This window comes from Carassius auratus, unplaced genomic scaffold (assembly GCF_003368295.1).
Source record: "Carassius auratus strain Wakin unplaced genomic scaffold, ASM336829v1 scaf_tig00001591, whole genome shotgun sequence".
NCBI lineage: Eukaryota > Metazoa > Chordata > Actinopteri > Cypriniformes > Cyprinidae > Carassius > Carassius auratus.
Genome location: NW_020523372.1, coordinates 1,533,596 through 1,559,706, shown reverse-complemented (window position 1 = coordinate 1,559,706; position 26,111 = coordinate 1,533,596). Strand labels below are relative to the sequence as shown.

The 26,111-nt window shown below is 37.9% G+C and overlaps 1 protein-coding gene across 6 annotated transcripts in view; it reads left to right on the top strand.

Moving 5' to 3' along the window:
• acap3b (ArfGAP with coiled-coil, ankyrin repeat and PH domains 3b) overlaps positions 1-26,111 on the top strand; it is an 81,073-nt gene that overhangs the window by 53,246 nt on the left and 1,716 nt on the right. For 2 of the 6 annotated variants that reach the window (XM_026242477.1, XM_026242482.1), the window contains exons 5-24: positions 357-415; positions 521-704; positions 3,488-3,532; positions 3,615-3,710; positions 4,794-4,868; positions 6,423-6,434; positions 13,841-13,953; positions 14,035-14,086; positions 14,183-14,283; positions 14,361-14,472; positions 15,519-15,727; positions 17,121-17,190; positions 17,388-17,482; positions 17,585-17,799; positions 18,715-18,810; positions 19,020-19,121; positions 19,212-19,432; positions 20,778-20,887; positions 23,355-23,465; positions 23,557-23,618. In XM_026242477.1, coding sequence (XP_026098262.1) covers positions 357-415; positions 521-704; positions 3,488-3,532; positions 3,615-3,710; positions 4,794-4,868; positions 6,423-6,434; positions 13,841-13,953; positions 14,035-14,086; positions 14,183-14,283; positions 14,361-14,472; positions 15,519-15,727; positions 17,121-17,190; positions 17,388-17,482; positions 17,585-17,799; positions 18,715-18,810; positions 19,020-19,121; positions 19,212-19,432; positions 20,778-20,887; positions 23,355-23,465; positions 23,557-23,618 — 2,140 coding nt within the window. Of the gene's footprint in view, positions 1-356; positions 416-520; positions 705-3,487; positions 3,533-3,614; positions 3,711-4,793; positions 4,869-6,422; positions 6,435-13,840; positions 13,954-14,034; positions 14,087-14,182; positions 14,284-14,360; positions 14,473-15,518; positions 15,728-17,120; positions 17,191-17,387; positions 17,483-17,584; positions 17,800-18,714; positions 18,811-19,019; positions 19,122-19,211; positions 19,433-20,777; positions 20,888-23,354; positions 23,466-23,556; positions 25,971-26,111 lie in introns of those variants that run through there. The other 4 variants (XM_026242478.1, XM_026242481.1, XM_026242480.1 and 1 more) reach the window with 4 other exon arrangements.

Genomic DNA, 26,111 nt, shown 5'->3' with positions numbered 1-26,111 from the left:
AGCATTTGCACATTGGATTCTCATGCATGATGCTGTGTTTGCCTGTCTCCCAGCACCCATTCTGTGAAATGCATCAATGCATCTGTGGCCTATTTAACCCTTGACCTGCAGTCGCCCACCATGACCGACTGTGAGAGAGTGAGAGATGGGTGTGGGGCTCTAGTGCAGTCTTTCGGGTTTATAGGAACAGACATGCATCTGCTCTGACATCTGCTGGTGATTTCAGAGAAGTGCACCCTTAGCATGCAACTAGCCTACAGCCAGAATGGGTATCAAAGCCTTTGGCTGGCTATTGCTTGCTACTAACTAAAAACTGGTTTCCATTTACATTTGGTTTCATTTTGTATCTCTTACAGATCCTGTTCGACCAGGCCCAGAGATCCGTAAAGCAACAGTTGCATAACTTTGTGAAGGAGTGAGTCTTATATTCTTTCTCCTGACCTTATTTCTGTTTTTAACCCTTTTTCCTGCCCTCTGTCATATATTCCCTGCAGCATGTCTCTATATGTGTTATACGCAGGGATGTTCGGAAGTTTAAAGAGACGAAGAAGCAGTTTGATAAGGTGCGGGAGGATATGGAGATCGCCCAGGTGAAGAACGCACAGGCACCACGCAACAAACCGCATGAGGTGGAGGAGGCCACCAGCGCCCTCATCACCACCCGGAAGTGTTTCCGACACCTCGCCCTGGACTACGTGTTACAGGTATTTCAAAATAAAAGTGATCGTTCTCCCAAAGATGAAATTTCTGACAGTTTACAAGCCCTTAAGCGGTTACAAACCTGTATGAGTGTCTTTCAGTTTAAAGCTGAAAATTGCTTAACTTATTTTGATGAGTTAAAACCTCTTAAGCACAAATGCTATTTTGGGGATTTCCGTTTTTCATTTTCCTACCTAATTTTGAATGCCTGCCTATACTAATGCTACAGTGTAAGCTCAGAAAGTTTGGTATAATTTCAAAGGAAACCCTTTGAAATTACATAAAACACAGATGAAATTGATAAAAATGACAATATATGCTGTCTGTGTTATAATAAATAGGGAAAAAAACAAGGCGCTTTTTTATTTTATTTGTGTAAACTGAAGTTTGAAATGGTATAACTCAGGCATTGAAGGGGCTGGCAACTTCAGACCAATGTCTTGTGATTCTTCCAACTGTCAGCTATTAGAGGAAAACAGAAATTTCTTTCTATCCTAATCTATGCAAAAGTTATTCTATTCCAACTGAAGGAAGGAATAATACCATTTTTGTATAAAATTTTAGTCTAAATAAGTATGAAGTCATCTTTTGCACACTTGCAGTATGGAATAATGTGATATCTGTATATTATTTTACAGAAAACACTCAGAAGTTACATAAAAAGCTGCTGTTTGTGACAAATAGTATTATTTATGTTGTTTCACATATGATGAACCATCTCAATACAATGTGCTTTTTTTGTGTGTGGGTTTTCTGAACAGTCTTTGAAAGAGAATAAGTCATATTACACAATAGCAACATGCATAAAATTATAAAAAATATCTGGTCTATCACAATCTAAAATAGAATCCACAATCTCCAGCTTCATATTATTTCATTTATGTCTATTCTGCATCGTGTAAAGATTGGGAGACCTCGCCTGTCTCATTCATATATAATATTTTGATGTTTTATCAGCGTGTCTGTTTGTTTTGGTTCTGATTCAGCGTTAACATGTTCCCCGAAGCTTCTACGCGAACTTCGGAGCGTCAACAAACTAATTTATGTTTATTCCCCCAGTACTGTACTGTTTACTGTACATTCACTGAGATGCGGTCGAACACTGCACAGTTATGAAAATAAACATATTAGCTTATTGCTAGCGGAGCTTCCAGGCCTCAGAATAAAGAATCAAATGTATGAAAGCGAGTAGCACACGTATAGGCTTACCAGATGTGCGTCCTGACCTCTCCACGGTGACGCTGGTAATCCATAACTTGTATTATGAATATTATTCATTTCTAATCCGGCGAATCCCTGCGTGTAGTTTTTCCTCGCGTGCTCTTTGTTCAGAAGCAGCCAAAAACTCCTTTTCCCAGAGACCAGCGCTTCGTTTGCGTCATTCCAGCGGAAAGGACTGGGCAGTCGCTGTCCAGTTCCTGTCACCCCCGCTGGTGCTGAATTCACACCTTCGGTTGGAGGGAACGACTTGTGAATGGCAGCTATCAGGACAAATAGCGCTTCACAAAAGAGATCAGATGTCTATAGCAGAAGAAAGGCTTTTAGACCCCTCAATATGAGTTAGAGATCTTGTCAATCATACAGCCTTTGGAGCTCTTTTGCGCACTTGTACAAAACGCTTTATATCTCAGCAATGGAAGCAAAAATGGTCTTGTTTGAAAGAAGAGATTCTAATCTAAAAGTTTATATCGAGTATATAGGTATGCGTGGCTGTTTGCGGCTGACTGAAGCGGTGCAAAGTGTATAAATAATAATTTGCAATAATTTACATCGCGATTCTGTTGAAGATCATTCGATCTGTGATTGTCACACAATAAAATGATCTACATCATCAGATTCCTGAGAATGAGAGCTTTCTTGTGATATATGACTTGACTGTTTTGTGAAAAATATTTTAAATACACATTCTTACGAAAACGTATTCGCAATCGTTAGATGGAAATTTATGGGGGGGGGGAATATATTTCTTAGCTTAATTTGACTACTTTATGTATCATAAAACCCCAATTAATGGTATTCTTTGTAAAGAAAACACTCTAAGCTTTCAAATGAACCCATTTATGGGCAAATACCATTTAAGGAAGGATATGCAAATGAGACACAAACATCTGGCATGCTATTTTCGGACCCGGTACCTGGTCTGCAGAGTTTAAGAGGTTTAAAGTAAAATAAAAAGAAACTGTATTTTTGAAAAAACGTCTAGTATTAAAACTATATATTTACACTGCAGTTCTTTAATAGTGTTTGTGGCCATTTAATTTTCCTCCTCCATAAAAGCTGTCTTGGTAAAAAGCCAAATGCAAAATGATGGGCTTTTCATTTATTATTGAGAAATGGCGAGCAGCCTTTATGCTGTGACATAAGTTGAATTTGAATTGATATCTGAGAACATTTCTGTTTTGTGAGGCTGTTGTGTTAAGTATATGTTTAATATATTGTTAAATATTTTTAATATGTTAATGCATCAGGACAAAGATAGGTTGTAGTGTCTTTAATGGCCACTGTGTGGAGCATGACATATAAAAATAAGACACATGAATAGCTTGTTTTCCCAATCTAAAGTGGGTCAAAAGTGACAAGAATGGACTGAGGGTCACTGTCAGGGGTCCTAAAAGTCTCTGGATCCTCTTGCGTCATTGTACCATGATTCTGCCCGACCAAAAATGGTTAGTTTGTATCATCAATAACAGATTTGTGATGAAATGGCTTAGTGGGCTGTTAACCAAAGGTTGTAGGTTTGAATCCCTTTTGTTCATGCACCTACTAATAATCCCTGTATCTTTCTCAGATCAATGTTCTTCAGGCCAAAAAGAAATTTGAAATTTTGGATTCGGTGAGTGGGTTCAAATGCCATTATAAACCAGCCGTCTCCTCCTCCGTGGATTAAAGTGTTGTCTCTTTGCTCTCCTCCACAGATGCTGTCGTTCATGCAGGCTCAGTACAGTCTCTTCCAGCAGGGCTTCAACATCTTGGATGACATCGACCCCTACATGAAGAAGCTGGCTGCTGAGGTGAGATAGATCTAGACATCTGCTCCTCATTAGGGCCCTGTGTTCACCTGTCCTCCCCGACACCTGCGTCTAATGCGGGACATGTGGTGACCAGCCCCTGGCTCCAAACTAACACAGGCCTAATGAGTGGAAATGAGGGATAATGTCTCTCCTTGAGGCTGACAGACATCTGTCTGAGACAGGCTTAAAGACAAGCTGAAAATATAATTCACCCTCGTTAATAAAGTCTTATTGTGCACGATTAATCACCTCATGTTATTCTAAAGTTTATTTTCATAATATTTTAGTATGTTACTATTACTATTTGGCTCTTCATTGCCGTTGTCTGTTTTGCCATGTCACATTATCGAGGTTAAATGTGTTGCTTATTTATTTTCATGTTACCTTTTGTAAAGAAAGACCAATATTTGAATCAGTTTCCACACACAAGTCTCTAAACAGCAGCAGTCAACGGTGGTATTCATAAGAAGAGTAAATTATGAATGTATTTTTTGTATTATTGTTATTAAAAACTGAAGTAACAAGAATAATAATAAATAATATATCAAATTAAATAAAATAAAAAAATATATAATTAATAATTAAAATATCTTTATTGGTATAATTTAATTAATATAAACATAATTTATAACAGTAATAAGTCAGATTAAAGTACAAAATATATTACAATAATAATAAATATTTATAGACTTATTTAATGATTATTTCCTTTTTTTAAAAGAAGCATTTGCTCCTTACTGTTTCAAAAACAAATTGAAAGAGAAATGAAGTTCTGTATTTTAGTTTATTTTGTAAAAATGTAATTTCTATTAATATCATAAAATACCTATATGCACACACACAGAATAAAACGAGTCCTTTTGTGAATAAAAATCTACTGGTTCTAAATATGATGAAAAAATCGCTCAGAAACTGCTTGTTATATTTAACAAATAATTACAAAAATAGCAAGTAAAACATTAAATATAGAAAGACTTAAATAGTATTTTCTTGTAAAATATATTCCAGTTACCTTTGTTTTATTTACAACTTCAAAAAAAGATATAATTCAGTGTAACGCTGGCCTTTGTCTTTTTATTTCAGTTGGATCAGCTGGTCATAGACTCAGCGATGGAGAAGAGAGAGATGGAGCACAAACATGCCACCATACAGCAGCGAGTGAGAACACCATCTGCTTTCTTTACTCTCTCCGTCCTCATTTTCCATCTTTTCTTTCATCTTCCCCCTCTGGCCTTCTGTCTTTCTTGTCTGCCGCTCTCTTCTGTTAAATCTTCATTTTGTTCTCTGTTAACTGCCTCTTTCCACCGAAGGGGTCATGTGACCAGTTTCCACTCATAATATATGAAACCCACTTCCCATACGATCTCTCCGCCTCAGATCCTCAGCTGAATCTGATCAGACAGAAGTAGGTGTGGCTACTGAATTATTAACCCTAAAGTAAAAACTGGTAGAAAGTGGTTTCTGCTGAGAATCAGGTGTCAGGAGAAGTTATTTCCTCTTCCTGTCATGATATTGTCCGATCACTCAAGCCCTTTGCTGTCATGTTTGTGACAGTTATAACGCTTGTTTAAGAAACACTCTCTCTACATATGTTCACCTCCGTTAGTCTCATTTGTTTGTTCAAAGTGCTTCATCACCATATCAGTAATGCATGATGTCCTGTCCCGTCCAGATCTCCCCGGGAATTTGGCCCTCAAGACACACACACACACACACACACACACACACACACGCTCTCTAACATCCATCTGTTAGCACATCGCAGCCAACAGATCCGGGCCAGAAACACTCTGACTTTTCCCTCTGACCCTGAATCTTTGTCTCGGCTCGTCTTTGTTCAGATTCCAGTAGTATCAATGGGCCGTTTCTGGACCAAAGCACAGCAGATTTAAAGTGCCCCTATTATGGGTAATGAATGGGTTTACATTTTGGTTTTTGGGGTCCCCAACAACAGGTTGAGATGCATGCAGAGTATGCATTTATTTTTGCCTTATTTGCTCAATGACTCCCAAACGATTCGCTCAACGATTCATTTTTCCAACGCCCTCCCTGGCGTGACGCTAATATGCAGTGATTGGTTGATTGGTCTCATTTTAATTTCATCACGCCAGTAAAACCTGACTAAGTATGTGTTTGTGAGCGCAGTGCTGCTTTGTGTAAAGCGTTACTGAGGAAACGCTATTTTTACCGCTCCAAGAGCGCCACCTAGTGGCAAAGAATGAATTAGCATTTTCATTCAGACCAATGCAAAAAGACCAACACATGGGCGGACAATATGCAAATGTTTCATGATGATGTTAACATGAAATGGCTTGAAATTCATTTTAAAAATAGACTTGTCGACTGTTTCTTTTGAGAGACAATAACTTTATAAACGGCGCACTTTCAGATTTAAAACCTTGCAGGATGTTTTCATTCATTTACACACTGCATAAAAGGTCAGTTTTTTGCAAAAATCATCAAATAATAGCAGCACTTTCAAATTTAATCTGATTTGGATGTGAATTAAGGCAGAGATTAGTTCTAAAATCGATTTATAACTTTGTGACATCACAGGGACTATTTGCATTGATCAGTGAGATCTGGATGATGTTGTTTATGAATAAATGCATGCAGTATTTTGATTTATAAAAACAAAACAAACAAAAAACTGAATAATTTGAATTTTCTCTCTCTTTTTCCTCACTGTTTGATTGTGCCGCTCATATCCAGACTTTGATGCAGGTGAGTCTGTTTTCTCTTTATTCACAGCATGAATTCTTGTTCTGGCTATATAGATGAACAAATGAAAGCTATGGTCAGTTTGCTCTTGGTTCGGTCCAAAATTGACCTTTTTTTTTTCAGCAAATGTTGGGTGAATTTGAAAATGTAACAATTGCAAATATACCATGAAACCGTATTTTGGGTTTTATAAAAAGTATATTTTTGTACAATAAACTTATACGACTTGTCATTCACATTTAAGTTAATCTTAAGTAAATCTTTTAAAACATTAATCCTTTAAAAACAGTTAAACGTAATCTTAATCCAGGAAAAATGCAAATTCCTTTTTTTCTGTACTGTATATTATGCACTAATTTATAAAAAATTTATATAGCTTTTTTTGTGCTGTCAAATGATTAATCGCATCAAAAATACTTTAATATTTATGTGTGTTTACTTTGTATATTTATTATGTATATATATATATATATATATATATATATATATATATATATATATATATATATATATATATATAAATGCAAACACAATTTTTTTTTTTATATAATTAATATAAATATATATAATATAAATTATGTGAATATAAATATATACATGCAAATACTTTCAAACTATATACTGTATGTGTTTGTTTTTATATATACATAATAATAACACATATATTATGTAAAGAAAACGTATTTTGGATGCCATTAATTGTGTGACAGCACTACTATTATTTAAATGAAATAAAATGAAGTTCAATAATAAAGTTAAATTTTTCTGCATTTTGTCGATGCTTTTATCCACTTGTGTGTTTAGGTAGTGTATTTTTCCGTGCTAGCATCAGGCTCTACAGCTTCAACAGGAACACTGGCTTCCAGTTGTCTATTAACAAATGCATTTTTATGAGGCAGGTCAGTCAGCCGTAGGGACAGATTGATTGGTGATCTATAAAGAATTGTTTTATGGCCATCACATGCCATGGTTAGTGTAATCAGTGTGAGTGTGTGTAAGAAGGGGAGACGAGGACATCACAAAATCACATGGACAGCGCTGCATTTATCACATTCACAGTGACAATAAAACAAGAACGTTTCCCTGGAAAAGACATTTTCAGAGCAGCTGGTGTTTGCTTGATGCAGGTTTTAGGTGTTTATACAGCAGCATTGTGGATTAAGTTTAGTTTACATGCAATTTTTGGAGAACATGAAAAATGTCCAGGCGTTTTGAGTCTTTCGGAGCCGCGTGAGGCCGAACCTGCCTCCTCACCCGCTGGCTTTTGTGTGTGTCACTGGGACACTGGGGAATTTCATCTCAGAGCAGCTTTAAGAAGCTTACGTAGCTCTGATGAAAGCCAAAACGTTTTTTTTTTTTTAATGTGGAACCAAAGATCATCTTTTCAAATTCATGTTTATACACTTAAACGCTTAGCAAACTCATATTTCATTCTGAGTAAAAAAAGCTAATTTGCACATTAGCAAAATGGAAAACAAAAGCATTTTTCCAGCGTGTTTTGATGTTGTTCTCTCTCAGACACACGTGTTCACCTCACATGCCCACATCTCTCTCTCTCTCTCTCTCTCTCTCTCTCTCTCTCTCTCTCTCTCTCTCTCTCTCGTTAGTTCTCCCATGCTTTCGCAGTCTTACAGTCCAGATCAATGGTCAATGGTTTAGCTCCAACCAGCTCCATATCACACGTGCTTGCAAGTTTCTAGTGATCCTGAAGAGCTTGATGAGCTGGATCAAGTGTGTTTGATTAGGGTTGGAGCTAAACTGTTCAGAGATGTAGCCCTCCAAGAACTGAGTTTGAGACCAATGCTCTAGATTCATACTGCAAACAAACCTCTTCATGTGTTTGCTGTTCTCACGAGAGCTGTCATGCTGATTCCAGATGTGTGCTGTTAGTAGTAGTTGTGCATATTCATGTTTACAGACAGAATTCAGTCTCTAAAACATGGTTGAGATATGAGAGATATTTTACAAATCTAACTCGTTGATCGAAACGGAGTATGTGGGAAGCCTCTATTGATACCCGGGTCAGACTATTCTTGACGGAAAAACCTGGCGTAGTCTTTTTGTTATTATTTGTGACAATGTCTTTGATATCTTTCAAAGTCTTTGGTAGAAACGGAGGGCTCCAGGTGGGTCTGTGAAGAGGTCTGGATGTCTCTCTGTGGGCACGTTGGCCAGCACAGTTAGACAGCAGATGGCAGGGAGGGCAAGAGGTGCCGCGCCAAAAACACTGACAAATTAGTGCCACCAACTGTCCCGAACAGACAGAGCATGTTTCAAGAGCGCTGCACACGTGTGAGAGTGGTTGTCCGCAGGCCAAGAGGGTTATTTAGAACATGACTTGCAGATAAATCGAACTTCCTGTTTCTGTAACACAACAGGATTTTAGTGGGCGACATAAACATTTACAGGACAAAAATCTGGAAGGAGCATCAGCAGAGCATTTTAATGTCCTGTGCTGTGCTGTTTTTGTCCACATCGCAGTTCTTAATGGGACCAAAAATAAATTTCTGTTATCACTTTATTCAATATTCATATGATTTTTTTTCTTTCTCACATGCAACTTAAAAAATGGATCACACTTTATTTTAAGGTGTTAATAAACCATTGACTACGACTTTTGCCTGAATAAACTCCTAATGTTCTGCTCATTAATAGGTAGTTATTAAGTTTATGTATTGAGTAGAACTAGGAATGTAGATTACGGCAGAATATGAGCTTTGGACATACTAATAAACAGCCAATATGTTAATAATAACCATGCGAATAAGCAACTTTCATAATGAGAATTGGTCCCTATAGCCTACTAAAGTGTTTTGAAAATATTTGTTTTTGTTTTCTTTTTTTTTGGTCTTATGTAGCAACATGATTGCTTTGTGTGAGAAAATAAATAGACTTATTTTTAATATCAATAATATAAGGCACAAAGCAAAATCTTACAAAAAAAAAAACATAATGGCAAAAATGTATATATGTGTGTATATATACATGTTTCTTGAGTTTCAAATCAGCATCTTATAGAAAACAGAATCGTGTGACACTGAAGACTGGAGTAATGATGCTGAAAATTCAGCTTTGATCACAGGAATAATTACATTTTAAAATATATTAGAAAAGTTGAATATACCCATTTTACTGTATGTTTGATCAAATAAATACAGCCTTGATGAGAGATGTCTTTCACAATCCTTCTAACCAAACCTCAAACATTTGAACAATAAAGTATGTGTAATGATTTTCAAAGTTATGAGATTAAAAGGAAAAGCAGGCCTCGGAGACGACCAGAAAACAGGGACAAAAATAACAGGAAGTTGAATTACAGAGAAAGTAGGTTGTCAGACAGCTAAAGAAAAGAACGAGGAACAATTGAACTGTGGATGAAAGAGAGTGAGAAACTACTGGGAGAAAGAGAACAGCTGTAAAGTCTGTAATAAGCTTAAAGCGTACAGCACGCTTGGGCCACAGAACAGCATGTCATCTGGTGACCTGTTGGCCCATGTCCACCCACACAGTTCATCAGAGAGGATCACAAAACACAAGACTTGGGCTCTGACCTGGACCCGTGACACCCTTCTAGCAATGCCCTCTAAAAACCACCAGAACACTAAATCTGGCCATATATCTATCATATGTACCATATATCAACCAGCCATCACTAACAGTAAAAATCAAACTATTTTCCAAAGTGACACAACATAGCATAGCCAATATTTATATTCCCAAAGCAATTGGATAAACATTCACATAAGGTTTATCAACTATTGTAACATTTTAATGCCAGGATTGCTACTGCCTTTGTCTTGGTGCATTGTCAGTTAAAATGGCTATATCTTATGTTTGGCAGTCAACAGCTGCTGAGGACGCATCTATGTATATATCTACAGTGCTGGGTAGATTACTTATAAAGTGTAGTCTGACATTGATCCCGAACTACATGACAATTGTGGTTTGTAACATGATTCATTACATTACACGTTTTAAGTAATGTAAACAGATTACTTCCGTGATTACTTTTAGATTACTTTTGGCTTAACGCATTTATCGCATTGATTTAAACTGCATAATCATGTACCATATTGATATAAAAATACAAAGAAAAAGAAACAAATCACAATTTTCTGTGTAAAATATCCAAACATGAAAAAGTTTAAATCATTGAATTATGAATAATGTATTGCTATTGAATGAATAATATGTGATCATGTAATCAATAAAAAGTAGTGTTTTAAAATGTAATATCGCCGAATTACAAGTAGGCCAACCTAATTTTTGTAATCCCGATTACATGCAACCAGTTACTACCCAGATCTGTATCTCTACCAGTAGCATCCCACCATTGTTACAGTGAACGGACAAACTCAGAAAATGTCACTATATCTAGCTCCAAACTTATGATATGAGAGCAATCGGTGAATGCGGCCAGCTGCCATTCCTGAGCGATGCTGTGGGCGGAAGCCTCCTGTTGATTTATCGAATGATTTGTCCTTCCTCCTCTTTCCTCCGGTGACAGAGTTACGATCCCACCACCTCGCCGTTTTACTGCCTCCTCGTGTTGCATCTGTCCCTCGTAACACATGCACACACACACACACACTAACTCGCTCCTCTCACACTGGTCTTTTATTCATGTCTAACCTGCTTGTGGCTCCCTTGGGGTTTCTCTTTCTCAGTCCTTCACAGAGTTAAGGTATGTCTGTCACACACTCAGCTGCTCTGGGAGGCTTTATAAGCATGCAGTGCTAACGTGGAACACAAAACTGCATTAATGATAAACTGAGAATTCTGTGTGTGTATATATATATATATATATATATATATATATATATATATATATATATATATATATATATATATATATATAAAACAAAAGCATTGGGGTTACTTAATTTGACATGAAAATTTTCAAATATCACATCATCCTACGATTTGCTGAGCTTGACATACAAGGTTCATAACATTTTCAGTTTGAAAGTTTTCTTGCCCAAAAAAAATGACATCTTGCATATTGGTTACTCCAAACTGAATTTTTAATTTGGTGGAAATTTCGAAATAGTATAGTATAATAATATATTGCCCTCCCCAATTTTAATATTATTGATTGTATATAAATAATATTAAGAGATTATGGTAAACTGCTTCCGTATGCCACTTTCGGTTGCACTTTATGCTGTCCAATTCTCACTATTAACAAAACCATTAACTACGACTTTTGCCTCAATAAACCCCTAATATGCTGCATATTAATAATTAAAAGAGGTAGTTGTTAAGTTCAGGTATTGGGTATGATTAGGGATGTAGAATATAATCATGTAAAATATGTGTTCAAAAACAGCCAATATGTTAATAGCAGGCATGCTAATAACCAGCTAAACTTTTTTTTTTTTTCTATAATTTCACTTTTACTTTTATTATATTAATATATATTTCTAACTCTGTGTATATACTATATAAAATGTTTGCATGCTTTTCTAATTAGCCTTCATATTATTCTACTTGTGTGTATATATACGTGTGTGTGTGTGTGTGTGTGTGTGTAGTGTCAACTTTGTTGTATTTTGCATATTTAAAATATGTAATGGATTTCTTCAGTAACTGAGGTTCAGTTGAGGTGTAGTGAAGTCAAAGTGGAGATTATCTATTATTATTGATTATCTGCTGTTGTGTTTTTTTTTTTTTTTCTTCATAACGCAGTCGTGATAGACCGACTGAAATCCTTATCAAATGTAATATCTCCTCCTCTTGTTAGAGAGTGTGTGAGCTGGAAGAAAGCGGTTCTCTGAGGGCCGGGGCAATAACACTTGCTTGATTGAACAGCAATGGTTCTGCATCACTGTCAGACAGATGCACGAGCGAGTTTAAAGAGAACACCGCGCGCTCGTAAATCCGTGAATGACGCGGTGCTTTCTGTACGTGGCCGTGAAATAATGTTCGACTGAGGTCACGGAGCAGAGCACACAAATCGACAGCTGTATGCTAATCATGTGGATATTGAGCGGTGGAAGCGTGGTGCGCGTTCGCCATTCGCTCGCGCTTGACTGGAGGTCAGGAGTGCGCACGAGATCGATGAAGCGCGTGCCTGCCTTTGACTTTCACATGAGATGACTCCACTGTAGAGAAACAAGACTAGGCTCTTAGCAAAAGCGCGCGTTACTGCATTATTACTGATGCTTCTGGATAAACATTTTTTAAAGATGAAGATATTCAGGAAACTGAAGTATACTTTGGTGAGTTTTAATTATTTTTTTGTGTTAATCCAATCTTTTGAGATATTATTTGTTTATTATTATTGTTTGTTACGTGTTGCGTATTATTTAACTTCATTGATCTCATATTGACACTTTTCCTCCAATATATTTAATTTATTATTTAGTGAATGTATAGTTAGTATTTTACTTACTGGTATCGCTCGTGCAATAGCTGATTTATTTCATTATTCATTTAGTTTAGAGGTCTTATTTTTAGAAAGATGGAGTCCTGTTGAAATATGCTCTACTATAGAAATGATCATTGCATTACATATGACCTATAAAACACTTTTATAGTATACAATATTAAATGTACTAAGTACAATAAATAAAAAAAATATTTTTTTAATTTGCGTACTTTGATTGTTACATTGCAAAGGCATTAAAATCATCATCATTGATGTATAGTCATACGCTTTACATTTAAATTTTAATAAATACATTACATTTGTATTGACTTGTTAAATACTTGGTTGTTATTGCTTTGGTAAAACAATATGAAAATTAAATTGTGTATTAATAAAATGAATTGAATTATAATATATATATATATATATATATATATATATATATATATATATATATATATACTGTACATTAATTTGAAAATGTCTTTTAAAATATAGGATTGTTAATATATAATGTATTTTATTTAAAGTTTTTATTGTAGCTTTTTTAATTACTCTAATGTGGGCTATTTTTTGTTGAGCTCTTTCATATAATTTTGATGATGAATGCTCTTGAAACATGACTGAGTGAGTTGTATTTGTTGATTCTGTGTGTGCAAAACTGGAAACAGCTGCTGGAAGGTCAGTGTCACTGATGTTGCAGGAGAGTGATTCATTCGGCTTTTAGAAAACTCTTCTAACAGCTCAATCTCAGCACAGTTGGGATATAGATGGAGCAATACTTGTGACGGAGATGTTTTAAGAGGTTGCCAGTCATTATTGATTGAAATGAGAGGGATTGGATTGGCTGCTGTGGTCATGAGGATTATGTTTTGACTGATAGGGATTAAATTTTGTCTTTTGTCTGTCTCGGAGAAGACTTAACAGAACAATAAGGGTCCTCAGTACTGACTGAGGGGCGGGAGAGAAGAGCCCTGTTTTGGTGTGTGCCACTGACCTGCATGAATCAATTAGAGCTGCTCTGTTTCTTGCATGGCAGGATTTTGCATACGATGACTCCAAAGTGGAATTCAATGTTGATGCTCCCAATGGTGTGGTGATGGAGGGATACCTTTTCAAGAGGGCGAGCAATGCTTTCAAGACGTGGAACAGGTAAGGACAGGCTCGACTGTCTATTTATCTTTCATTTTATGGAGGAAACCTGATATTGAGTGTGTTTTCTTCTCCTACCAGGCGATGGTTTTCGATACAGAACAGTCAATTAGTGTATCAGAAACGACTTAAAGTAGGTGGTTTGCAGAGATAAATTCAGATATGAATACTTTTCAGGTGCTACAAATGATTATTGTGAGCTGACGCTGTGATCTGCTGTGTGTTGTAGGATGTTTTGACTGTGGTTGTGGAGGACCTGCGGCTTTGCTCTGTGAAACCGTGTGAGGACATTGAGAGAAGGTTCTGTTTTGAAGTGGTGTCACCTACAAAGTGAGTACTGTCACATGTGTTGTGTGTGTGTGTGTGTGTGTGTGCACAGTATCTAATATCAGATCAACCCCTATCAGGAGCTGTATGCTGCAGGCTGAATCTGAGAAGCTCCGTCAAGCTTGGATTCAAGCAGTTCAGGCGAGCATTGCTTCTGCCTACAGGGAAATTTCTGACAACTATTACATTGAGGTCAGTCCAACTACTCACATTAATGCATGGGATTATACATCGAAATGTAATGTAAAGTGGTGAAAAGTTATTTTAAAGTTTAGATGAAAATTGGAAATTGGGTCACTGATGAATAAGTGTGTCTACAATGTAGGCTATAGATGTAAAAATATTTGACGTTCTTTGGAAAGGTATGTTTCGTTTGAATTTTTTATTTTTATTTTTTTATACTAAGGAGTGAATATTTTTTTGTGTGTGTATATTTATACACACACATATACATCTACACACAAATACATACATATATATGTATATATGGGCTTGAAACCAATCAAATATTTCTGGACTGTAAAGGGGATTCAGCTAAATACAGTGGCATGCGAAAGTTTGGGCACCCCTTGCAGAATCTGTGAAAATGTGAATAATTTTAATAAAATAAGAGAGATCATACTAAATGCATGTTCTTTTTTATTTAGTACTGTCCTGAGTAAGACATTGTACATAAAAGATGTTTACATTTAGTCCACAAGACAAAAAAATTGATGAAATTATTCAAATAACCCCATTCAAAAGTTTGGGAGCCCTTGGTTCTTAGTACTGTGTTCTGTTACCTGATGATCCTCGACTGTCTTTCTGTTTTGTGATGGTTGTGCATGAGTCCCTTGTTTGTTCTGAACAGTTAAACTGAGCAGCGTTCTTCAGAAAAATCTTTAAAGTCCTGTAGATTATTCAGTTTTACAGCTTCTTTCGCATATTTAAACCCTTTCCAGCAGTGACTTTATGATTTTGAGATGCATCTTTTCACACTGAGGACATTTGAGGGACTCAAACACAACTATTAAAAAAGATTCAAACATTCACTGATGCTCCAAAAGGAAACAGGATGCATTAAGAGTTGGGGGGTGAAAACTTCTGCACAATTTATGAATGGCATTTTTAATGTGTTTTTAAATGAACTAATAGATCTGGGCATGAAAATGGGTGTTGTACCATTGGCCTGATTACATAAATTGCATTTGACATAGTTTGAATGTTAAGAAAGTTAACCCAAACTCTTGATTCTACAGCGTTTGGACAGGACAGCGTCTCCCTCCACGAGCAGTATCGACTCTGCCAGCGAGCCGCGGGAGCGTATTGTTAGGGGAGAGAGTATCCTACAGCGCGTCCAGTCTCTGCCAGGAAACGAGATCTGCTGCGACTGTGGCCAGGCCGACCCTCGCTGGGCCAGCATCAACTTCGGCATTCTGCTCTGCATCGAGTGCTCTGGCATTCACAGGTGACAGTCTGCTGTTTGTTCTAGTCAGGATTGAAGTTATCCACCGTGAGCCTACTGCAATTTAAATTATGGGAGGCATTTCCAGTTTAGGTTTAAATGTCACTCAAATAGACTGGAACAAATCCTTTTGAATCATACATTTGCAGTGTAAATAATACTGATCCTGAGCTGTAGATTTGCCTTTGTTCTGTTTTTAGACACCAGGTGAATAACGTAACGCTTGGTATTTGAATGCAGCGAGAATATCGGTGGAAAAGCGCTTTTCAGTCCCCTGCATTATTTTTCTTCACATTATTTGTGTTCCGACGTAACAATATGAAAAATTACAACATGTGCTGCGTTTGTGGTCGGCTCTTCCGATTGAATTTGCAATATATCCCATGAATACTCTAAGAATCTTTCTTTATCCCCAACTCAACACGTCTCTTTCCAATTTTGTTTTCACACAGATGCTTTCAAATTATTTTGTCCCCGCTTTTTTTACTTAAATGTTTCCAAAGCAGTAAATACTGTCAAAATTACAAAAAAATTAAGTGCGAGTGAGTCAAAATGTTACATGAGATAACCGTGTCTGTAATATTGCTGTGAAAATCAAACTTTAGGGTTATTCATGGTCTGTTGTAATAATTTGTTAATGCTTTTGCACTTTAAAATTTCAATGATCAGTGGTTGAAGGTTGAGTGGAATAATGTCTCTTCATTGTACCTTTTGCTTATTGTTTACATGTAACGGGAAGTTCCTCCCATAACTGGGGCAAAGCATTATAGATCATAGGAAAAAGTTTTATACTATAAAGTATAATGTACATTGCTCCCAGCATCATGCAGCTGACATAAAGACCCAACATCTAAACATCTGAAAAGCCATCTGCTTCCATACTGATTTGACTGAAGATATAAACAGTCCTTAAAGCACCTGCGTCAGAACATTTATCCCAACTGCATCTCTCATGACAGATTGAACCCAACAGCAGAATGGCTTTCCATCCATATGAGGCTCATGTAAACACCACGTCACACCCTCAGGGTGAAGCACCTTTTCTGCTCCATCAGTTCCTCTGCAGATTACCGGCGCCAGCCTGCTAATCAGATTAAACCTCTCCTGCCTCCTCAGAGATGGGCGTCTGTGACCGAACGTTAGACAGAAGCCTCATAATACACAGAGGCATTAGATTTGATGTGCTCAGACACAACAGGGGCTGCAGATGGGGGCTCTGTGATTATGACGGGTTTCTAAAGGAGGCTGATCCTAATGGGTCTTTGGTAGTTTGAGTGAAACATTTATTTTGCAGTGAGAAAATATAATGGAAGTCATTCGACGAAAAGTGTGCCTAAATTAGGACAATGCCATCTTGAGCACGCTTGAAGCTATGGTTGATTTTCTTTCTCTGCAGGAGTTTGGGCGTCCACTGCTCTAAAGTTCGCTCTTTAACCCTCGACACATGGGAGCCAGAGCTTATAAAGGTAAGAGCCCAGTGAGAACTAAATAGATGAATCTCACAAACCTGTCACAATTATGTTAATTGCCTAATTATTCATCCAAATCTACGTACGGATTCAATTCAATTATTCAGAATGCTATTACATTGATTTCAAATTGGTTATGTAATAGTTTTTAGTTTAATCAAACAAATAACACTTTATGACTGTTTTCTTCGTAGTTAATGTGTGAGCTTGGCAACACTGTAATCAACCAGATTTATGAAGGTGCGTGTGAGGAACAGAGGCTTAAGAAACCTGGTCCCAGCAGCTCAAGGTCAGTGTGCGGCGTTATATCAATAGCCATGACATTATATTTTCATATGGCCGATGTTTCATTGACAGAAGCTCCCGTTTGTGCTTCTGGTGTTTTATTTAGGCAGGAGAAAGAATCGTGGATCAAAGCGAAATATGTGGAGAGGAAGTTTCTGAAGAAGATGTGTGGCTCCGAGGCTCTGGTGGAGGGGAGCAGAAAACCACAACACTGGAGCGTGAAGAAGTGCAGAAGACACAACAGCTCCATCAGAGCCCCTAAAACACGCCGGAAATACAGGCACGACGCCGGGATCATGTCGCCAGCCAATCTCTCCGCTGGTACTTGCTTGCTTATTTCTGAACGCATTTCTTCTACTGTTTTCTGAGTTAGCCCTCATTCAGGTCCATTTAGACCTGGAAATAAATATATATATATAAAATTACTTTTCAAATTCATTAACACCCTCAAAATATGCATCATTTATTTTTATTATTAGTTTTGTTTTACAATTTCTTTTTTGCAAGATATAACAATTTTGGACTTGGTATATATGCAGGTCATTAGGTGTCAAAAATACTTTGAAAATACCTTAAAATTTAGCCTTTCCCCATATTTTTTTATAAACATAAGTATGAAGTATTGATGAGCCACAGCAGCATGAAAAATTGATGACTTTGTGATCTGACAGTAAACATCTATGTAAGTAAAATTAACTTAGTTTGTTGGAAAACTTAATACTTTAGTAACATTTATGTTGTTTTGATGTTTTGTCGCGAATAGGTATGTTTCATAAATGTAGACTGTTTTTGAATTATACTTATATTATATACATATTTCAGTATTTCAAATGATAATTTCAAAGGAAATGCCATTTATTCCAGTGTACTTTAAACTGAAAATGATCAGATTGTCTTAAGTTTCATGCAGTATATATATATTGCATGATTTCCATCATAGCTTTTTGAAATTTCAAAGAATTTCTCAATTTTAAGTACTAAAAAAGTGAATTCTGTAATAACATGATAATAACATAGTAAATTTAAATAAAAAAAAGAAATACCATTAACTATTTTGTCATTCACTCATGGTCAGATACAATATTTTAGTTGAAAAACATTCAGTTATGGATGTTCTATAAAGTAATGATTTTAACGGACGCAAAATGAAAAAATACAGATTTTGAATGGATTATGAGTGTTAGACAAAGTGAGATTGAGGTTGACATGATGATCTTCTCTGTTTGTCATCCTCAGCTGCAGCAGCCGCAAAGTTTCGGAGAGAATCCTTGTTTTGTCCCGACGAGCTTGATTCTCTCTTCTCATACTTCGACACAGGCTCAGGGCCTCGCAGTAAGTTCCTAATAAGACTTTACCTTCTAAAAACCCCCAGACCACCAAGTCCACCCCAAATATCTCCTGCAGATTTAATTTTGAGAAACACTGGTCTGCACAAATGCCTGTTGCAGACCAATTTTCTAATGTATTGTGTGAGGAGTCAAGGACTGAATGATTGAGAAGATCACGGTGTGAGTAACGTGTCCCTCGCTTGGCACCCATTGGCCCCGCAGGTCTCAGCAGTGATAGTGGGCTTGGTGGCAGTACTGACGGCAGCACAGACATACTGGTTTTTGGCGCAGTGGTGGACAGCGTCACTGAGGAAGGTGAGAAGACCTACGTCCTACTTTGGTATGGGATCTCTCTGTGGTGTGTTGATCCCCTTCATCATCTCCCATGTCTTTGTTTTATTGCAGAGTGTGAGGACTCGGATGAGTCCAGCGGGGAGGTTGATATCGAGCAGGAAGCGTCGGATCTAGAGGACGGCAGGGAGCTTGACCCGAATGCGCTGCTTCATAAGGCGTCACGGGCCAGGAACCTACCGGTCATGGCAGAGGCGCTCGCACACGGTGCAGATATCAACTCTGTCAGCGAGGAGGACGAAAGCAAGAGTCCATTAATACACGCCGTCGCAGGGGTGAGACTGAATACAATCTGGTGTAGGATTTACTGTGAAGCCATCTTCACTCATAAATTGCTAACATTTCACAAATATTTCCAAAGAAATGGCAAACATGGAGTAGAAAGACTAAAAATTTATTTTCTTGGCAATTAGCCCCAAGAAGCTGTGGTTAAGAGTGAATTTATAACAGGTATAAGGGGCTTTGTTAGGCACAACGCGAAGCATTGACTGTTAACCACGGCTCGTTGGGGATTATTGCTCTTTTAAACCGTTATTCCATATACATAGCAAGGTTTCCCATAAGGAAACAAAGCAAATAAAATATAATGATATTAATAAAAACATTATTCTTCCGCCAAACAACGTAGTTCCTCAGAAACGGATCTGGTTGCAACAAATTTGTTGCCGAGCAACACACAGACACAGAAACAAAAAGGTGCATGTTTGTAGAATAATTTATACGGCTTTGAACCTGGCTCAACCAATCAGAATCAAGGACCGGAAATATCCATTTTATATTCTTTTGTTTTAATGCCGTAAGCCTGGCTCACACTATAGGAGTTTTCAAATCATTACCGATTTTGTAATCTGGTTGCCGCACACACATAAGGAGGATCTTTGCACATTATCTTCACTCAAATATTAAACGTGCACACACTACAAGATTTGAACATCGTGGCACATCACACACTGCAAGAAATCATTAAGATATCACGTGATCTCACGCATCAGATCGGCACTGAATGTTTTTTTCGTTTTTTTGTGTGCTAGCTTTGTGCACTCAATCAGTGCATTCAAAACTGATGTGATTTCACTCCAGCGCTTCTATTTCTCCTTACACTTCTGATGCGCTTTCGACACATTATAGAGACAGTTGTGTTGCTACAAAATGTCAAGAAACAGTTTCCTCTATCTCCACTATCCAACGAAGCCATACATCAGCTGTTTTGTGGATTTCCGCATTGGCTGTGAAAGTACTGATGTATTCATGTAGTCATCATCATCCAGATTTAAGTCCTAAATATCAAACATGTTTGATAATAATCGGGGCTGCCCGGATCAAGTAGGTGCGAGATTCGATCGGTGAACGCCTCACATTACCAGAAAACCAGAACATCGGGACAGATCGAGGTGCTCGACAAGTTGTTTGCTCCGATTCTCGGGAGAGGGACAAAAAATCCTGTAGTGTGAGCCAGTAGTTTTTGTAGTTTTTTGACAGTGTTTACTTTATGCACAGCTAGTAGGTTAAATTAACAGTGTTTACTCTCTCTCTCTCTCTCTCTCTCTCTCTCCCTCGCTCCCTCCCTCCCTCTCTCTCTCTCCCTCCCTCCCTCTCTCTCTCTCTCTCTCTCTCTCATAGGGCTCTCTGATAGCTTGTGAGTTCCTGCTGCAGAATGGAGCAGATGTTAATCAGAGGGACATACGAGGACGGGCACCTCTGCACCACGCCACGTGTCTGGGTCACACAGGGTAAGAAATGACTCGCACAGACATCACGAAAAAGTTGCATTTCGAAAACCTAGTGATCTGTCTACATACACAGTTCAGTTCTAAGATTCATGTTCTCATTGCCAAGGCTGTTCCAAACAGTAGGGAGTACAACTCACTGCCACAGTGCAAGGGGATTGTGGGAGGTTTGCTAGAATATTGATTAGGGGTGTGTGATGGATATCATCTGTGGTAATATCGTAATTGTTGTTTTAACAATGTGATTGGACATTATTGAGTATTTTGTAAAAACCATTCGAAGCACACCTGCTTTGTGATGCACATTTACAGTGCGATCTTTCACTGCATGATTCAGTCTATTAAAATACATCTAGAATGATCTCAAATTAAAGAAATGGGGGCATAAAATGTATTATGCCACTTCATTTAGCTAATCACAGGGGTTAAAGCAAAAAAGAATTAGCCTAATTTATTTTCAGGGCTTGGGGGTTGTGGGGTCGGACACATACACGGGGTAATTTGACTACAGACAACAGATTATGGTGGGATATTTGAAAAAGCAATACCAAGAAAGGTTACTCACTACAATATGGTGCAAACACATGTAACGATGCTTTTGATATCAAGTTTTGCTGGTTAGCGTTGTCCTTGACAGTGAAGATGACCTACAATCTAAAACATGACATTTCACAAGGTGAATCATACGCATCGTACAGCTCACAAGGTGAATCATACACATCGTTCAGCTCACGAGGCGAATCATACACATCGTACAGCTCACGAGGCGAATCATACACATCGTACAGCTCACGAGGCGAATCATACACATCGTACAGCTCACGAGACGAATCATACACATCGTACAGCTCAAGGGGCGAATCATACACATCGTACAGCTCACGAGGCGAATCATACACATCGTACAGCTCACGAGACGAATCATACACATCGTACAGCTCAAGGGGCGAATCATACACATCGTTCAGCTCACGAAGCGAATCATACACATCGTACAGCTCACGAGGCGAATCATACACATCGTACGGCTCACGAGGCGAATCATACACATCGTACAGCTCACGAGGCGAATCATACACATCGTACAGCCCACGAGGCGAATCATACACATCGTACAGCTCACGAGGCGAATCATACACATCGTACAGCTCACGGGGCGAATCATACACATCGTACGGCTCACGAGGCAAATCATACACATACAGCTCACGGGGCGAATCATACACATCGTACAGCCCACGAGGCGAATCATACACATCGTACAGCTCACGGGGCGAATCATACACATCGTACGGCTCACGGGGCGAATCATACACATCGTACAGCTCACGGGGCGAATCATACACATCGTACAGCCCACGAGGCGAATCATACACATCGTACAGCTCACGGGGCGAATCATACACATCGTACGGCTCACGAGGCAAATCATACACATACAGCTCACGGGGCGAATCATACACATCGTATAATTCACGAGGCAAATCATACACATCTTACAGCTCACGGGGCGAATCATACACATCGTACAGCTCACGAGGCAAATCATACACATACAGCTCACGGGGCGAATCATACACATCGTACGGCTCACGAGGCGAATCATACACTTTGTACGGCTCACGAGGCGAATCATACACATCATACAGCTCACGAGGTGAATCATACACATTGTACAGCTCACAAGGCGAATCATACACATCGTTCAGCTCACAAAGTGAATCATATACATCGTTCAGCTCACGAGGTGAATCATACACATCGTTCAGCTCACGAGGTGAATCATACAAAAACTTCTGATTAGCTAGTAATGTTGTTTGGTTGAGAGTGAAAGCTGTGTTCCTCTCATACATTGGTAGGGGAACTCATGAACTTGTACGTGATATCAACAAGTGTTTTTAGATGTGTTACAGTAATTCGTTCCTGAATGAATCAACTGTTTAAATGATTCAGTTCAATCGCAATGACTCACTCATTAACTGTCACTTGCTGCCACCTACTGGTGGTTTTACTTTCACATTTAAAATGTGTTTTTATTATATACATTTCAAATAACAGTTTTATATCAGTTACGTTTTAATGTTTAATATATCCAAACATTATTTATGCATTTGCAACTGCAGGTTAATAGCATTCATGTCCTGCATTAAACAGTTTGTAATCCCATTGAAGTGCCTAAATGCAGCTTCTGTGTTTCCTCTGCATTGCAAAGATGGCATCAAATAAAATCTGTATGTGTGTGAAAATAGTCGGATGTGACCGAATTTGTAATCGTTAGCATTTTCTGTAACTGTAACTGTTAAAAGTAACTGTAATTGAATTAATTTATGTAATTCCATTACATGTAACTAGTTACTCCCCAACACTGTTTGTCTCTAAGACAGTTTTTCCAAACTGTAGTAATACGCCGATCTACCTTAGAATTACTTATAATTTAACAACATTGTGTACTGCATGCGTGTGTCCACAGACAGGTGTGTTTGTTCCTGAAGCGAGGAGCCTCTCAGCTGGAGGTCGATGAGGACGGGCAGGACCCTCTAAGTATTGCTGTTCAGGCAGCCAATGCAGACATCGTCACGCTGTAAGTCAAGAACTTCACTTCCCTTAGTAGATACTCTCTGAGTGTCACTGCACATGAAAGCCAATGTTTTTGTTCTCTCTCTCTCGGTCAGATTGCGGTTAGCCCGGATGAACGAGGAGATGCGTGAAGCGGACGGGCCCTTCGGACAGCCAGGTCAATACCCCAGCAGCAGTCCCACAGAGCAGCAGTATAGAAAGTGTATTCAGGAGTTTATCTGCCTCTCCATTGAAGAATGCTAGGGGGCGCTCTCGAGCACTGACAGACTGTGAAGAGAACTACCTACTAAGTTTGTAGCCCTTTACAGGAAAGCTTTAGCAAGGATCGAGTGCTATCTTCAACCTCCTCCCCACCTGACCAATTAGTTTACACGTGTTCGTATGTATGTATATGTACAGTATGTGGTTAACACAAAATATTGAAATGGAATGGCTATTTACAGTATGCCATGGTTAGAACGCCGCTGTATTGAATTGTGTATCATTCAAACATAATGTCAAATGCGATTAGTTAATAGCCTAATCTAATTTGTTTAAACCAATTTGAATTCATTAGCGGTTCGAAACAGCATTTCCGTAAATATGACTGTGCGCACTTTTCCTACCGACAGTATTTTTTAACAAATGAGTTGTTTTCTTTTTATGTTATTTTGCGTCATGTAAATGTTGTTTGTTGTGCTTTTTATTTATTTTCCGTCCTGAGGATTAGTGCAATGATAATTGGAATATGGAAATATGTATCCATGTACATTTTCTTGTTTAGTAAAGAAAACAAGGCCTTTATGTTTAGCTAACTAGACTTTTTTTTTTGTCTTTTACATTTCAAAAACACATCGGACTCCCCTTATATGCTAATAAAACGGGTGTTTTTACCCCTTTAAAGTTTTAAAGAGATGTCAGCTATTCAAAATTATTTATAGAACTTATAACAACCATCTGTTTTATATATTTGTACTTGTATTGCCAAGCTACCAAATGACTGGCATGTGATCTTTAACGAGAAATGCTTGTCTAGAGCAGTCTGTGTAGAAGCAGTCAGCATTTGCATGCGTTTAACCGCTCAAGTGCCCATCTGCATTAGCAAGCATGGTTCCTTATTTAAACCACCTGATTCTGTCACTATGTAAAAATGCATGAAGACATCCGTGTTGTCAATTTTTTGCCCACGTTTGGTTCAGATGATCCCAGTTCGAAGAGCCATTAGAATCCTGTCTCCCTTAATCCCTGATGAAAAAAAATATGCATCTGAATATGCCTGCCTTCATACTTTTATAGTAGGTGAAAAACAGTATGTTAGCCAGGTAGTATGTCCAGTATTCCTAAAACCGTACCTAGATGACATCCTATAACAGAGGATCTGAAGTGTGCATCTGATGGATACTTTACTATCCCATGAGGCCATGGAAGAAGATGTAGAACGTCTAAATTTCCAGATTTCAAACCAAATTAAGTACCTGTTTGATTTCAGATGCACCACTTTTATTCAGCAGTTAGCTATATGCTAAGCTAGTAGGCTAAGCTGTTAGCTTGCTAAATAACAGAAAACAGAAAAAGGAATTAATGTGACAGTTTAAGCTTCAATAATAAAACATACACATTAAAAGGTTATATGATAAAGACAGTAAATGATCTCTAACAAAGCAATGAATAAAGTACCCATAACAAGCCTCAGCTAAAGTAATAACTTTGAAAAGTAAGGGGGATAGGATTCTATGCGACACTGGCATTTGTGGGTGGATTTTTGCAAGCAAATAAAAATGCTAGTAATGATATTGGCAGATACAATCCAAAAACTCTCCCAGTCTTCGATTAGTCAACAAACAAATAGACCCGCCCCCAAACTCGTGCCATTGGTTGAGCCACTGTTGTTGGTATTGTTGGTATTAATGGTATTGTTTTGTTAAACTGATAGCAATGTGTTTACGCATTTTGGGGGCTTCTACCTACCAACGGTTTACTTTGTTTCAACTTATTAAGCTAACGGTGAAAAATTCAAGTACTGAAATCAAAACTATACACTTCCCCTTTAAACGAGTAGAATATCTTTTCAGTGCAAACATTCATCTCAATAAAAATGTGCTTAATTGTACATTTTCAGTTGTTGTTTTACAAACAATTTATGCTGAGCTTAGAATTTCCTTTTTTAATATCTGAGAATAGAGACAGTGTACAGAATAGATACTTGCCATTAAGGGGACCAGTTCAGTCGTTGTATTTGGATGTGTTTTAAACAAAGTTGAACTGCGAAATGCTTCTTAACTACTGTGCTGTGAATATGCTTTGACCTTTGAACTGTTCTCGACTGCTTGCTCTCTCGCTGTGGTTCTCGCGTTCAGACCTTTAACTCTTTTCTCTTGCAACATTTGCTACAATCCGTTAGAAGACATTCTGTGTGTGGAGACATTCTTGTATTGTTTGTACAATTGTTTTTGTACGACAGAAATCTATAAAAAGAAGCTTGTCTTTTAAAAAACACTGACAAACAATAAAACAAGGTCTTGAGCTCATATTTCTGCTCTGCTCCTTCTCTCTCACGACACGCTCTGCATCAGTCGGCGAGTCCTTTCCAACAGCTGTGTTTGTTTAAGGAATTCAAAGGCTTTTGCAGACAGTGGATTTTGGGGGTGGGGTTTTTTCACCCATAATGCAG